This window comes from Diadema antillarum, unplaced genomic scaffold (assembly GCF_040938485.1).
Source record: "Diadema antillarum isolate AM-2024a unplaced genomic scaffold, OU_Dant_1.0 seq00000049_RagTag, whole genome shotgun sequence".
Taxonomy (NCBI): Eukaryota; Metazoa; Echinodermata; class Echinoidea; order Diadematoida; family Diadematidae; genus Diadema; species Diadema antillarum.
The window spans coordinates 783,461-799,467 of record NW_027271158.1 but is presented as its reverse complement, the minus strand read 5'-3'; the positions used below and the strand labels follow the sequence as shown (position 1 = coordinate 799,467).

Below are 16,007 nucleotides of genomic sequence, written 5' to 3'. Positions count from 1 at the left end.
GGAGCACTTGCGAACGAGGGACAAAAAATCCCCGGATGTCTTTTGGAACCAGCATCATATCCATGAAAATGAGAAATATGCAGGGCACTAAAATGGGAGGTATAAAAGGTCCATCCTGTATTAATTATGACATGGCCGTGTCATTTTTGTGTTTCGCGGCCCACGTGTTTGCGTACACACTTACGCTGGCAATTTAATGTCAAGTGCGAACACATTGTTGACGCCAATGTCTTATGAGTCTTATGTCTTATCTGATGGTCAAAACCTTTACAAAGAACATAAATAAACTATAAGCTATAATCTTAAAAAGATCAGCGTGTGATAAAATTTGAAAGGAAGACATTCAACCAGTTAAGCATAATATTTGGATTCCAAGACAGGAAAGTACCAATGAAAAATTACCGTCTTTAGTATACCTCTCAAGCTATCAGAGCGTACAAAATATAAGAAAATCAGCAAACACCCACTGACACCGCCATATTCGGGAGCAATCATGGTTTCGAGTTAACAGAGCATCGTGTGACACACACACACAAGTCTTGCTATGACGGTGACAAAAGAAAAATGGAACAAAAGAAAGAAATTTACTACTTTCACAAAAACGTAAATAAAATGAAAATGTAAAATGAAAAATAACATCGTAAATACTTTTTGCCATTTTCGGGGGCAATCATGATTTCAGGTTAAAAGAGCAGGTGACACACAAGTCTCGATGTGACGAAGAAAGAAAAAAAATGGAACCAAAGAAAGATATTTACTACTTAAACAAAAACGAAAGCAAATGAAAAATATCGAAAACTAAGCATTGCGAATACTTTAAACCATTTATCTCTCCATCTATCTATCTATCTATCTATCTATCTATCTATCTATCTATCTATCTACCTATCTATTTATCTATCTATCTATATGGCAAGAGGAAGGAAATGAAAAGAAAAACAATTGAAAACAAAATGCTAACAGGGCACGACTGAGCCCTCATGCTTGCAAAATAATGTATTCCATGCCCTGAAGTTATGATTCAAGATGGGTACGTATTGTGACTCCTCAGAAAATGTGATTTTGTTGTTTTCTTCTGTTCTGTTCGTCAGGACTCCTTATTGTGGGGTTACCTCGCTATTTGAAAGCAATAGACATTTTGGGACAAATTTCGGCTGTAACAGGAGTCCTCGGAGGGGGAACCATGCATGGAATTTGCACAAATTACGAAATACAGTATAGTTAGTAGCTGGAGGCATTATGCTGGTTCCGAAAAAAAAAAGAAAGAAAATGTGTGCGCTACGAGAAGGCATCTTGTTTCACGTCGTTCGAGGGTGAGAAAGAAATCTAGTCTGATAATTTTTAATCGCTACATTTTTCTTTTTCAGTTTTATGATTAAAGGAAAAGTCTACCTTCACAGACATGTGGATTGAGTGAATGCAGCAATGTTTACAGTAGAACACATCAGTGAGAGTTTGAGGAAAATCAGACAATCCGTTCAAAAATTATGAATTTTTGAAATGTCTGCCCATAGTCACTGCTGGGTGAGAAGACTCTACTACAGCTTGTGATTTCACATTGTGTAGAACGATATTCAGAAAATATAAAGAAAATTAAACATATTTTCACTTTCTCGCATAATAAAAGAACACTTGACTTGCCTCTGTAAGAAGGCAGGGGGACTAATAGTACCTATAACATACGCCAGTGTCAAGTCGAGGGAATGTGCACCTTTTTCAAAAAACACGATGGAATTCCATTTTCTTTGCTCATTTTTCCAGTATTGATTTATATTCATTTCTGGTCAGTTTTCTTCTGTGTGCGTTTGTTCCTTTTTCAAAAAAATAACATTTTGTGAAATTCTCTTTATATTTTCCTTATATTGTTCTATGTATATGACATCATATTATACACTGTAGTGGTCTTCTCATTCAGCAGTGACTGCGTAGATACTTTAAAAATTCATAACTCTTGGGTATCGGATTTTCCGATTTTCCCCAAATTTTCACCGATGTGTTCTACTAATATTGCTGCATTCACTCAATCTACATGTACAAGAATGCTGCATGTGGACTTGTCCTTTCAGGTTTATCACATTTATCCTTATGGCCGTTGATCAAGACTTTTTCTTCGTCGAGCTTGTACGTTAGGGCGAGGGTGTTTTCTGGTCATGTTTCATATGTACTCATTTCGGATTTCAGGCATGTTTCCAATTCTGTACTATTCAGTAATGAACTCTATTTCGTTACAACTCTCGTATTATACGTGATTTTCGCCAAAAATAGTCTGGCGGAGGCAAATCTTGGGAAGCCTCGGGCATGCAAGCACTGAAGAAAAAAAAAAAACACACCCAAGTTGTGAGGGTTTTAGATGTCGTCTTATGCATGGAGTCATTCAACTTCTGGGGAGGTGTTGATTTTACTTTTTTTTCTCTGTCTCCCCGGGGAATCTTCGCGTGGCAGAGTCTTTTCTGATCAATGTTCTAATCACAGTCTTTTGTGACGTCAACGTCTCCACAGGCGTCAGCGCGCAAACCAATTACGTAAGAAATAATTATCATGCCATTTTGACTGGAGGTTGTAATTACAGAAAACATGTATTGACTTTTTGTCTTTTCATCGAAACAAAGGGAAAACGATTCGACAGGATTCGTGGCTCGTTTTTCATCGCCATCTTTTACGTCAATGCATCTATCTTCTCGACATTGTACAATCAAACAATGTAAGATATCAAAAACACCTGGAATGTTATATTAATCTTTCTGCAATTTCTTGAATTCTGACAATCTACAACCCACTTGATTGAATATTTTTTTTCAATTTTGATTTAATATTACTGAATCATATCAAAATTAATATAAAACGAAATGGTACTTTGATTGCCATTGGTTTCTATTTTACATAGTAAACACAGAATGACATATGGGCTGTATACGAATGGTTTTTGAAAGTGTGAAATTCAAGATTCTGATACTGACTTGGAAAGCTGTTAATAGTTGGAAAGTGAAATGTCTATGTTCTTTTCGAAAAATGAAACAAAATTTGAATTGAATTGAATTGAACTGAATTGAATTGAATGGAACTGAATAGTTGTGCTCCTCAGGATTCACTTGAAATATTTTCTGCATACATTGTATATACCCAAAGGAAATCGTCCATATCGTGAGAGTGGTATGCTGGTTCCACAAAGAATCAAATCTTCAGTTGGAGAGAGAGAGAGTATTCGTATTATTCCTTCTCCTGTCGTTCGGAATTCTCTACCCTCCACAGAGTATGCAATTCAAGCTCATTATTATGATACATTTCACACCGCTCTGAAAACACTCTTGTTTTCCACTGCATTATTAAGATTAACTTTTAAAACCTATGCACAAATTGGTCATGTTGGTTTATTGTTATGTTACGTCGGGCCTATCTACACCTCTGCGCATCACAATAGTAACACTGGAGTGATGGTGCATGATAACTGCTTAGATTTATTATTGTTATCATCACCAACATCATCATCATCATCATCATCATATTATTATTATTATTATTATTATTATTATTATTATTACTATTATTATTATTATCATCATTATTATTGTTGTTGTTATTGTTATTATTATTATCATCATCATTATCATTGTTATCATCATTATCATTATTATTTCTTTTACTCTAATTGAATCTCAGCCTACAGCTCTGTTAATTTCTCTTCAGTTACGTCTTGGATAGACATAGCATTATCTTATTAGCACATAAAAATGCTGAGGATCAAACACGCATAAAAAGATAATAACTGCGTGAATTCTTATCTCAAAAAGAGGACATAGGATGAAAGGATGATAAGATGAAACTTCTCCTTGGGCTAGGGTGAGTCGTCGAAAACATGAACAAGGCACCCGTCTGCCTTTGCCATATAATATATGTGAGCTGTCTGGCGTAGAAGTCGGTTTCGTGTTACTTATTCGGTATCCCTCGTGGCAGAACATCAGGCGATTTCCTCTTTTTTTTCACCACAAAGATGCAATGGAAATCAAATGCATGCGATATGTAGTTACGAAAGCAGTTCAACGAAAACAGCGTCATAGTAACAACCGAGAAAGTGTTACAATTTTGCAATAGCACAAAGCTTTTCAATCACTGATATCGGCAGAGTACGAAGTAAACTGTGTGATATGCTTCCATCAAACAAAGAAAAGAACCAACTGGCATATTGTATAAGCTAAATTGTGGACGAATGCATGCAAACATTTACAGTTTTACGGGAAAAATCTTGAACAAACAGTGAGAGTCACTGGTTACCGATTTGCGTTGACATCATTTTGACAGGTGTTTGATGGGACCTTACAACAATCTCAAAGATGAAATAAAAATTATTGTACTTACTTTTCCATTTGGACTCGCTTTCTTGAACACTCTGTGAATGAAACAAATAACATGTCAAGATGGTTGTAAAATCATGAATAAATAAACACAGACACACAAAGACACACATCCACACATATAGACACACACACACACACACACACACACACAAACAAACAAACATGATGATTTGTAGCTTGACTGTAGTTGTAGACATAACCCATCATCTGATATGACAATATACAAAATCCATACGCAATGGAAGAATATTTCGCTTGTGTACTTAACATGCTTAAGCACTTTGAAACACTTTCTACGACCTTTGTATATGATTATGATCATGATTATGATTGCGATGATGATTATGACGGTGATGAGGATTGTTATCATTATCACCAGGAGCACACCAACGTCAACAGAAACAATATCTCCTTGGCGGCGAGAGATAGAATAGTATGAGAGGAACAAGTTAGTGTCGAGAACAAGACTGAGTGTTTCTAAATTTTGTCGTCACTTTCAGACGTCATAAGACCAAAAATAGCATATCTCCGGCAAAATCTGCACATTACCGTCACGTTAATTTGGGTGGATCTCCGGACCTTCAATACTGGATGGCTTCGAAACACCTGCCTTGCTCGGAAAATTTCAGTGATTAGTATTCCGTGTGGTGGTCAAATACCAAGTCATTAGGATGATGAGTGTGTAATCTTGTTTTTGGATATATCTGTATTTAGACATTCTGATGTGACTAAAATGAATTAAATTACTAATTAATAAAACATTAAACTACTAGTATATACGAGACTAGCCCACTTCCATCAATTTTTTTCAAAATCTCCTCTCTAATACAAATGAAAGATAGACAGGAAGAACAGATGAAATAAAGAAAGAAAGAAAGAAAGAATAGAGAAAGAAAGAACAGAAGAAACAAAACAGGAAGCATTTTGGAAGAAACGAACGGAAAGTAAAGTATGCTTTAACTGCGACTCACTCTTTTTATAATCGTAAAATGATCGTTAAATCGTATAAGCCCAGAAAACATTTTCTCATTTTTTTTTGTCAACTTTCCACGAGATACAATAACTTTTTTTTTTTCACGTCATGTTTCCCGATTAAAAACTGTCTACGAGCATCGCATATCCATCAATTAGAAAACACCTCGATGGCGTCTTGTGGTTTACAATCCAATAAAATACGAAACATTGAGAATGGATGAATTTTTCAGATGTAAACGTCAAATTTGTTAATTTCAAATAATAAGATAATTTTATTTTGTTCCTTCTACTATCATTCTCTCTCTCTCTCGCTCCCACTTTATGAGGAATGAAGAACTCAAACCAGATGAAATCGTGCAAAACCTGCAAGGATAAAATGGGGCAAGTGCTGCCTTTGAACGATTGGTTACTATGACATTTGCTCTTGCGCGACAATTACTCCCGTGGAATATCTGCAAGCTATTGGAAGCCAAACATAAATTCTATCCACATATATAACCGTAATCTTAATCCTAACTCTAATCCTCATATCAAACTAAACCAAAACCCCTATCACAACCCTAACCCTAAGTCCTTGAAGAAAATAAGACCGGAGCAACAATTGTCGCAGGAGTAAATGTCATGTCACCGAAAGATCAAGTGAAACATTGTTGAGTATATGACGAATGTGATTACTCATTCTCATGCTTCCGGAACGGGGGGGGGGGGGGGGGGGTGATTGGAAGGCGAGGGGGGGAGGGGCAAGATAGGGCACTGGGCTGCTATGAAACCTTTTGTAAAGAAATCAAAATTGCAAAGTGAAACCCCCATGGAATATATCATCGCAGGTGAACAGGGTGACAACATTCGGGTTTTTTTTTTCTGCGATAAGAAATTATCTTGCTTGACTAGAGAATGTCGAGCGAGGGGCGTTGTCGCGAAACAAAATCATATTCGATGAAAAAAGAAGATAGCCGAGATTCTTTCACGCATCGACACAACTGATGAATTATTCATAACCGGCTTCTGATCGAAGGCGGAGATTAAAAACAAAGGCATAAAGATGAGGGACAATTTTTCGCTTAGTTGTTCACGACGGAAATGCAGAGAAAACAGTAAGACAGGCAACAACAAGACGCGTGATCTCCTCCTCTTGCAGAATTGTATTTCTTTTATATATAAATGATTTGCCGAATGTTTCTAATATTTTACAATGCATTTTATTTGCCGATGACACAAGCATATTTTTGTCTCATGATGATATGGATTCTTTACAAGAGATTTTTAATAAGGAATTGCAATATGTTACAAGTTGGCTGCGAATGAACAAATTATTAATTAATATATCAAAAACTAATTTTATGATATTTACAAAGAAAAAATTAACATTGACACTGTATCTATTAATATGTGTGGTTCTCAAATCATGCAAGTTTCCTCACTGAAATTTCTTGGAGTTTTTGTAGACAATAAGTTGAATTGGTCTAATCATATTGATTATATTTGTAATAAATTATCAAAAAATATTGGTGTAATGTACAAACTAAGTTTTCTCCCGAAGTCCGTTTTGAAATCAATTTATAGTGCTATAATTTTACCTTATTTGTATTATGGAATAATTGTTTGGGGTAATGCTCATGAATGTCATATTCAAAGACTATTACTACTTCAAAAACGTGCAATACGAATAATTGCCCATGCCTCTTATCTTGCCCATACCCCACCACTCTTTTTATCCCTGAAAATATTGCACTTGAATGATATGTATAAATACCAAGTGGGGATTTTTATGTATTTATGTAAGAACTTTATATTGCCAAAACCTCTTTTGGACTTTTTCACATACAATAATCAAATTCATAATTACAATACGCGAACCGCGAGTGATTTTCACCTACCTCTATCTCGTACATCTTTTTATCAACGATCTATTCTTTACAGTGGTCCTATTCTGTGGAATTCTCTCCCCTTTGAAATACGCAATGCTAACTCTTTGAATATATTTAAATCTGGTTATAAAAAAATCTCTTCAATAATTACAACCAAATTCATTTAAGTTAGAGTATCAGTTTTTATCCTTTATGTTTTGAGACATCAGGTGTTTTGTTATTGTCATTGTGTGTTGATTGTTATGTCTTAGTCTTGTCTTGTTTTTATGTTTTACTTGCTTTGAACACATTGGTAACAGAAATTTAACGAATGTTTTTGGGTCAGCCGAAAATAAGGGACATTTCCTTTCTGGCTGCTGCCTACCATAGCAATTCCTTTTACACTGTTTAACTGATATTTTGTAATTGTATTCTAATGTTGTTGCATGTGTTTGTTTGTTTTTATATCTTCTTTGCTTGGTGAAATAAAGAAACTTGAATACGCGTGTTTATTAGTTTTCAACCAGTGGGATATCCGATATCAGTAATTCCCTCATGGCAACGTTTTCCAACGGAAAACTATAATCCTCCCACCCCTTTTGTCTGTCTGTCTGTCTGTCTGTCTGTCTTCTTACTCTCTCTTTATGTGTGTGTGTGTGTGTGTGTCTGCGTGTGTTTGGGTGTGTGTGTGTGTGTGTGTATGACTTATATGATTCAATATGTTCAAGGGATTATGTTTGGCATATGTCAATATTTTCTCGTGAAGAATTATCAGTGGGATTGATTCATAATCATAATCGAGTTATTATGTTGAGGAGAGGTTTTTGCAATATAAATTGAAAAATAGATTTTTTTTTTGTCCTTTGATTTGTATTTGTATCATTTTTTTTTCATGTTACACCCCAAATTGGTTAATTAACGAATCATTTGAATGAAATCAATAAACATCAAGGAAAAACAAAAAAGTGTGCGTGTGTGTGTTTAAAAAGATTTAAAAAGATTTCAAGGTACTTAACGATGTTTAATGAATTATGTCTCATAGATTTACATAGACGTGACAGTATAAGAGAGATAGGCAGAACACTGAGCCGAAGTGGACGTGTGGTTCGACAAGGGAACCCGGGTTCAAACCTTAATACCCAATGCGTGCATCATTGTATAATAAAATGTCCAACACTCTTTTCCCCTCTTCGCAAATGTATATAATGGGTAGGCCTAAAGTACCTGTAAATTTTAAAGTAATTATGGTGACAATGCCTCCTAAAAATTTCCTGGGTCAATGAAACTGGAATAATTATGCAAATATTCCCATGAATAGATAAGCAACATTGGGGTACTAGTAACTTAATGATATTGAGTAGGTGCTGTTAAATAGAATTGCCTCCTCGTACACCGTGCACACTGGCCCTATATGCGCTGTCGCCACACAACATTTAAAATTAACGCTTTCTTCTTCCTTTTTCTTTCAGTGGAAAAAAAAAACTGCGAGGAGGCATTATACGTGTATCAGTGTTTACGGCTTGCCTACATCTTCATGTTTTCCCAATGGAACTGAATTTTGAGTGTCGTTTCCCATCTCCCTTGGCTGCTTGACTTTGACATATTTATTGTAAGAGTAGTATCCCTTTTCACTCTAGCCACAGCTCCCTATAATATCCCCTCCTGGTTTCATCATAGAGAGGAAGAGATCGAGAGAGAGAAACGCCGCTGGAACACGCGACAAGGTTGTGTCAAATTTCAGATGAAATTGCCTTTCTTGCTTGATTTCTCTGAGCACACGCGACAAGTAGTTATAAATAATAAGTCTCTACAAGAAGTTGCCGTCTCCTGATTGCATTTCCTGTGCTTTAGGTCACGTTATTATCGTTTAGAAATATATATATATATATATATATATATATATATATATATATATATATATAGAGAGAGAGAGAGAGAGAGAGAGGGAGATAGATCACAATATTTGTTCCGTTGTTGAAAATGTTTAATTTCGTGCTTCAGGCTCTCTTTACAATATTTTAGTAAAAAAAAAAAAAAAAATCTTTTCATCTCATGGTGGAATGCTATACGTACATACAAGCCTTTGTGTACAGGGCCATATCACTGTCCTTTTTATAACTTTATGATTTTGTACAAAATACGTTTCATGCGTCTTGCGTGCTCTCATTTCTTAATTCAAATGACATGATTTTGTATTATTGTTATACTTTTATATTCACTCAATACTAGCATATTTACTCTATGATTTATTGGTTAGAATAGACAGTAAAAGGTTGAAACGAATAAAACCAAATTCATTCGTTCATTCATTTTTTTTCCATTTCCAACAGAAACATAGAAATATTTTACAGAAATTAAATGCATAAATTTCATCAAGATACATAATAAAGGATAGGTTTACAAAACATTTTAAGTATATGTACGGAAATGCTGGAAATACCATAATCGCTTTCTGTGTCTCTGGTTGCATAAGATATCGTCCAATCATTGTCGGAACATTGAAAAGTTAAATTTCTTGCCTTTCACGGAACATTGATAGGTTACATATCTCTCAGGCGCTGGTTCTCACACTTTCTATCTCATTCAAGGCAGCAGCCAGTTGCCTCTCCCCAGTTTTTCCTCATTCTCTCTTCCTCTTCTATTCGTGCTTTCGTTTTTAGTGTTTCTGAACATATCGATAGCACCCTTCGTGCTCAGTCAGCCCACGTGCCATGAATTTGCAACCCCTTCTCTGCCACCATCCTCTCAAAAATACCCATGGCTCCCTCGTATCCATGAAAAGGCAAGAATGATGACTTCCCCCTCCCTCTCTCCCCCTCTCTTTCTTTCTCCTACCCTCCCCCCTCACCCTATCTTTTTCCCTAAAACAGTAGATAATTTTCAACGTTCATCTCACGCGTCTGACATTTAGGAACACCTGAATGCATCCGGGGGTAAAAAGCAACAATGACCCTTAGAACTTCCTGCTCTGAGTCGCTCAACCTTGTGCCTCGAATGAAAGCCGCACGCACATACTTGCCTTGCCCTAACATTTTTCGCTTTTGATGACGGCACATTTCAACCTAGTGCACAACTTATGTCAAAATTTCAGTCTTAGCTGTTTTGTTCCTATTCCCACTTGACATAGCATGTCATTCTTACATCATTTTGCTTTGCTTTGTTCGCATAAAAAAATGAACCCGACCTTAGATGAAAAGGACTCCTTTTTTTTCTTTTGATAACTGTATCACGTTTTATCGCTGCATGTCGTGTCTTTCTTGCTTTAATTCCGACAAGAATTTTTAATTTCCCGATAAGAGCGTAGAAGAACAGTCGCCGTGGCTATATACTGAGGGGAAAAAAAGGTGTAGTGCAGGTCAAACTTGAGTCTATCTGTACCATGCTAAATAAGTAGATGACACACAATTAATCTTTGATGGGTACTCAAGAGGAAGGGTTTCTAGTGGTAACTAGTATTTGCCACGGTCACTTTCTGAAAGATGCTGTATACTCTGACAGACTCTTCGAGCAATTCTTATTGATACGAGGGAGAAATGTCAGTATCAATGCTTGTCAGTATGTATCGGTGTGATAAGGCGTGGACGAGCAAGAGGTACATTATGGGTGTTTCATCTTAGGCAATGTTTTTCTTTATTTAGTCAAGCACTGTCATGACTGATGTGGAAGTAAAATTGTACTGCGAGATTATTTGTCTACAGGAGAAAACGGGGTACCCCCGCAATGTTCCTGTACCTATTGCTAGTATATGTGTGTGTGTGTGTGTGTGTGTGTGTGTGTGTGTGTTTGTGTGTGTTTGTGTGCGTGTATAGGTTTGTGCATGTGTGTGTGTGTATGTGTATGGCTGTGAGCCTCTAAGCGAGTGTGTGTGTGTGTGTGAGAGAGAGAGAGAGAGTGTGTGTGTGTGCATTTGTGACGGCATGTGCCTGTGTTTGCGTTTGTGTGTCATTATTGTATAATAACACTTTCTGTCCTCCTAACAGAAAATCATATATTTTTTATCCTCCTCTTTATAGAACAAAATAATAAAGATAAAGTTTCCTCGAAGCATCAATTACAGGGCAGTATATAGGAGAAAAGACGGAACGGCAGACAAAATAACTACAAAGATACAAGAATTTGCTAAATATATACTCTTTAGTTAATCAAGGCTCTAATTTCAAGGAGAGTGAATTGCTTTTATCTTCGTGTTCTTGCACTCCCTCATCAGCACGTATAAGTACCGGCTGTTCACTTATTTCCCTTTATGGAGATTACCTTCTCACTTGAGTGGGAAGTGTTGGATGGTAATAACATTATATGTAAAAAGCGGGAGGCTGTCTATCAGGGAAAGATGGTAGGAGGGCCTGTCAAGTGCACAAGCTATCTGTATATAACGTTTATATTGGCTGGAAATGCGATTTCAGTGTTAACCCGTCAATGATGGCGTGTAGATTGTGTGTGGCAGCGTCACCACCAGTAAGGCTTCATCAACGTATATACAATGGCGGAGCAGAGATAGAGATGGTGGTGGGGGGGGGGGGGGGGGGTGAGGGGAAGAAGAGAATACGCGATGCTGTATTCGAGGAAGTCTCGGGAAATGTGCAAGATTATTTGCAATTCAAGGTGTAGCTTCGACACAATCCGAATAAACCTGAGTTTATGTGACTCTTGACAAGTACAAACACATTCCATTTATAGGATTCTTGCTGTTTACGCCGATACCAAGGAATGGGAGGGAATGATAGGGAGAGAGAAAGCGAGGGGGAGAGAGAGAGAGAGAGAGAGAGGAAAGGGGGGGGGGCGAGAAGGGGCGCAGAGCAATAAAACCGCCTATACCCAACAGAGTATATTGAGCAAATATCAAAGTGAGGTCCACTGTATCCAATAATAAAGGATGTAAACGCAGAACTGCATGACAAATTTCCACAAGTGCGTGCCACTTTATTTGCGTATAAACTTTGGTTGTTGTATCTTATATAGATAAAGTAGATAATACCTCACTTGCGTGCTTTCTTGAGATATGCCGCTGAGAGAAATGGTATTCAGTAAACTGGTCAAAATTAAGGTAATTATGTTGCTGGATCGAACATCATCGTGATATACCAAAATGATCAACCTCCGATGGTGAAATACTTTATAGAGTTGGGATTTCTTCGACCAGGGGGGCGTTTCATCAACGAGTTCGTCGGAGTTTTCACCGACGAATTTGCTATCAGCCAATCAGACCAAGGATTTCATTAGCTTTTAACAGTTGTCAGTGTAAATCCTTGCGTCTGATTGGCTGATAGCAAATTCGTCGGTGAAAGCCTCCGACGAACTCGTTGATGAAACGCCCCCCTGGTCAGAAAGGAGGTCATTACATGTTTGTAGAAGTAAATTAGCAGCCCGCACGACTGATTATATACCTATATATATATATATATATATATATATATATATATATATATATATTTTATATATATATATATATATTATATGATTATATATATATATATATATATATATATATATATATATTGACAGCAAATCTTGCACATATAGACGAAAGCTCGATGATTAAAGGGGTGCTACCCAACACCAGCCACGTCTATATGTGCAAGATTTGCTGTCAATAGATTTACTGTCCTTGCACCGCCCCGCCATGTTGTGGTTAAGTCCTTTGATGTTAGTATATATATATATATATATATATATATATATATATATATATATATATATATAAGAGAGAGAGCGAGGGGAGGGAGGAGGGGAGAGGGACAGTGATGCTATAGTTACAATGAGCAGATAACCAGGGCGCATGTGGTGAAGCAATTTAAGAGACAGTAGATGCGGACTGAAGTGTACAACATTCAAGTATCAATCAATCGAGTGAGAATGTGCCGTAATAGCTGTCGTGGGATGGAGCATAGCCAAGATTATACTTAATTGAGGGCGTTGTGGTGGATTACGTAAAGTTACTCTAGGTCTCAGTGAAAGTATCATATGATACTCAGATACAATACTTGCAAAGAATATCTTTGGTGTTTAAGACGAGATCTCAACAGGGGGTAGGAGACCGAAAAGCTTGGGAAGTAGTTACAGTTGTTATTGTAAATTGCAGCTATTGCGTCTTCCCGTATGAACGTTATTAAAAAGAATTGAAGTATATCAGGCATATTTTATCACTTGCAATTTCGTCCCAAACGTCAACTACTTTTGACTTTCATTTGCTGGAGAAAAAAAAATGAAAAAGAACGTTTTACGATGCGTGTGGTGCTTTTAGCTTCACACCACACTGCTATTAAGCAGCTTCGTTACATATTTTGAGAATAATCATGGTGACCATCCCTGAAACCGTTTCAGACTAATTATCGATATCATTCTACCGCGTGTGAAAATCCTACTCGTCCTTCATGATCGCATCCATACCGTGCAATAATATTGCACTCCCTTTTACACTCCATTATTAAACTGATCGAGGAGGAACAAAGCAGCTTGACTTCACAAATAGTTGGTATAGTAGGAAACGGCCATCCTGGTGGCGTCGTTCGGCGTCGACGGATGAGTTTTATCACGGAGAATTAAAGGGAGATGAAACCCAAAATAAAATAATCTTATACGTAGATTGCGTGAAAGCAGCAATATTCGTAGAGACAGAAATGAAGTTTGGGGATAATCAGGCAAACTACTGAAAAATCATGAATTTTCAAGGATTCAGTGTCGCCATCACTGGATGAGAAGACTACAACAGTTCGTGTTGCAGTCTTCTCATCTCATGACAGCATGCACACCGAGACTTTAGATATTCACAATATTCACAACTTTTTTTTAACAGCTTGTCCGATTCTCCTCAAACTTCGCTGAAGCGTTTTACTGACATTTCCTCAATTTCCTCAATCCACATTACACTGTTTATTTGGATTTCATTCTTCTTTAGGTCTGCAGTGATGTAGCTTTAAAAAAGATGAAACTGCATCAGTTTAAAAAACAACACTCAGGCAATGGTGTCTGTGACAAAATTATAATCTCAAAAGTTAATGACGTCAGTGGGAAATAATAATTTCACTGCTGCACATTCGATCTTGGTTACAATTAAGAAATTCTCTTTTGAAGAAACACACACACAAACACATTAAAAAAAAACACGAGAGCAAACTACAAACCTGTTCGTTAGCATAAATGTATTCAAATGGAAGTAAATAGTTCTCTTTTTTCATTCTGTTTTCTTTTAGTATTATGTACCTCTTTAATTATTTGTTCTGTTTTGTTGTGGCAGTTAGATGTACCGTCGAAATGTCTCGTCTTGTCAGCCTTTGCAGCTCGCACGATGATATAAGTGGTTCGAATCACCCTGCCAAACTACAGTATCAGAAGAAAATAGGCATCACTTTGAAACTCATTTCTGCGTCTGATCAATTAAAGGCAAATCAAATTAACGGGGCGTTATGAATTACGCGTCACGTCGAGTTTTCCAGCGCGAAATTCTATTCTTAGTTCCATAAGTGTCAACAAATATCATTAAAAAAAACCCCCAAAAACAGAGTGTAATGACAAGAAGAGTGGTATCGCTGCATTTCATGATTATCTTGAAGATTACTCCAGACAGTTTGACCCAGATACTTCGGTGGTTTTTGAAACATGAGAATTCACTGTATAATTGGAACAAAACTTTATCCTTGGCAGACGCAATTAGTTTTATGGACGCTTTCCCGGCAATTTTACGACAGTCTTTCATGCTGTACAGCAGCTCTGTTTTCATCAGGAAACGCTGGATATTATGAAAGGGATATTGTTTTCTCGTAACCATGGCGTCAGCAGTATCCATATGCGCTTGATTTTCTTTTCAAGCCTTATGGAAAATTTTTCTCTGACCCTAACAACAAGTCACTTTGAATAATATTTTCTTGCTAAGAGCTTGGAATATGATCTATTGCTTATAAGCGGAAATTTGCATCCGTCCGTTTTCTTCTTCTTCTTTGAAGGGACCTAATAAAAATAATGATATACTATTAATACTAGCTCCCTACTTCAACCAGATTATCATTGAACTTTCTGGGTTTTTTTTCCGTCCTGGCTACTACGGTCGATATAATTCATATCAAGGTTATGGTACGCTATTGTTCTATTCTTACATTGTGATTTGAGTTGGAAAGTGTCGTTATTCGCAGTATATATAGTGCGCAGACTTTGGGATCTGGAGTTGCATCTTAACCCATTCCATAATAAATTCTGACATCTCCATAAAGTTAATACACAGGCCACCAGGTTCCCGTATTGAACGGGTTAAGGTAAAGCTATTAGAATTAACAACAATACCACCAAAAAGTGATTCAGACTAAAAAGTAAGCGTGTCCACCAAAGCAGCATGTCAGGTTTACCGTGTGTGTGTGTGTGTGTGTATGTGTCTGTCTGTGTGTCTGTCTGCCTGATGTGTCTGTCTGTGTGTGTCTGTGAGTGTGTGTGGGTGTGTGTGTGTGCTTACTTTTGTCTTTATCGTGGGAACATTCGATTTTGAAATTATTCAACTACATTATTAAATCACATTACGATCAGTATTAGAAACATTTTGAGTAAGATTTAAAGGATTCAACTACAACAACAAAGTAGAATTAAATGCCTTTGGCATGTAACTATATACCTAACTCGTTTCATTTTGAACATTATTGTAGGCGATAACGAACGTGTTTGTATAGATTTCTGAAAATCCTCGAAGCATTCGTCATTATTTTTCCATTTGGAATTTAGAATGCGCATAGTTCACATGAAGGCCTATCTTGACAGAAACAGCCCCCCCCCCAAAAAAAAAAGGAGATAAGAAAGAAAAGATCAGGAAAAGAAAGAATAAGTCTTGCTAATTATGTTATTTAAATCCCTG

General features: G+C 36.8%; 1 protein-coding gene across 1 annotated transcript in view; it reads right to left on the bottom strand.

Annotated features, from left to right (window-relative positions):
• LOC139725533 (beta-arrestin-1-like) overlaps positions 1-16,007 on the bottom strand; it is a 54,537-nt gene that overhangs the window by 14,656 nt on the left and 23,874 nt on the right. Inside the window, exon 3 of the mRNA XM_071636619.1 lies at positions 4,354-4,384. Coding sequence (XP_071492720.1) covers positions 4,354-4,384 — 31 coding nt within the window. The remainder of the gene's footprint in view (positions 1-4,353; positions 4,385-16,007) is intronic.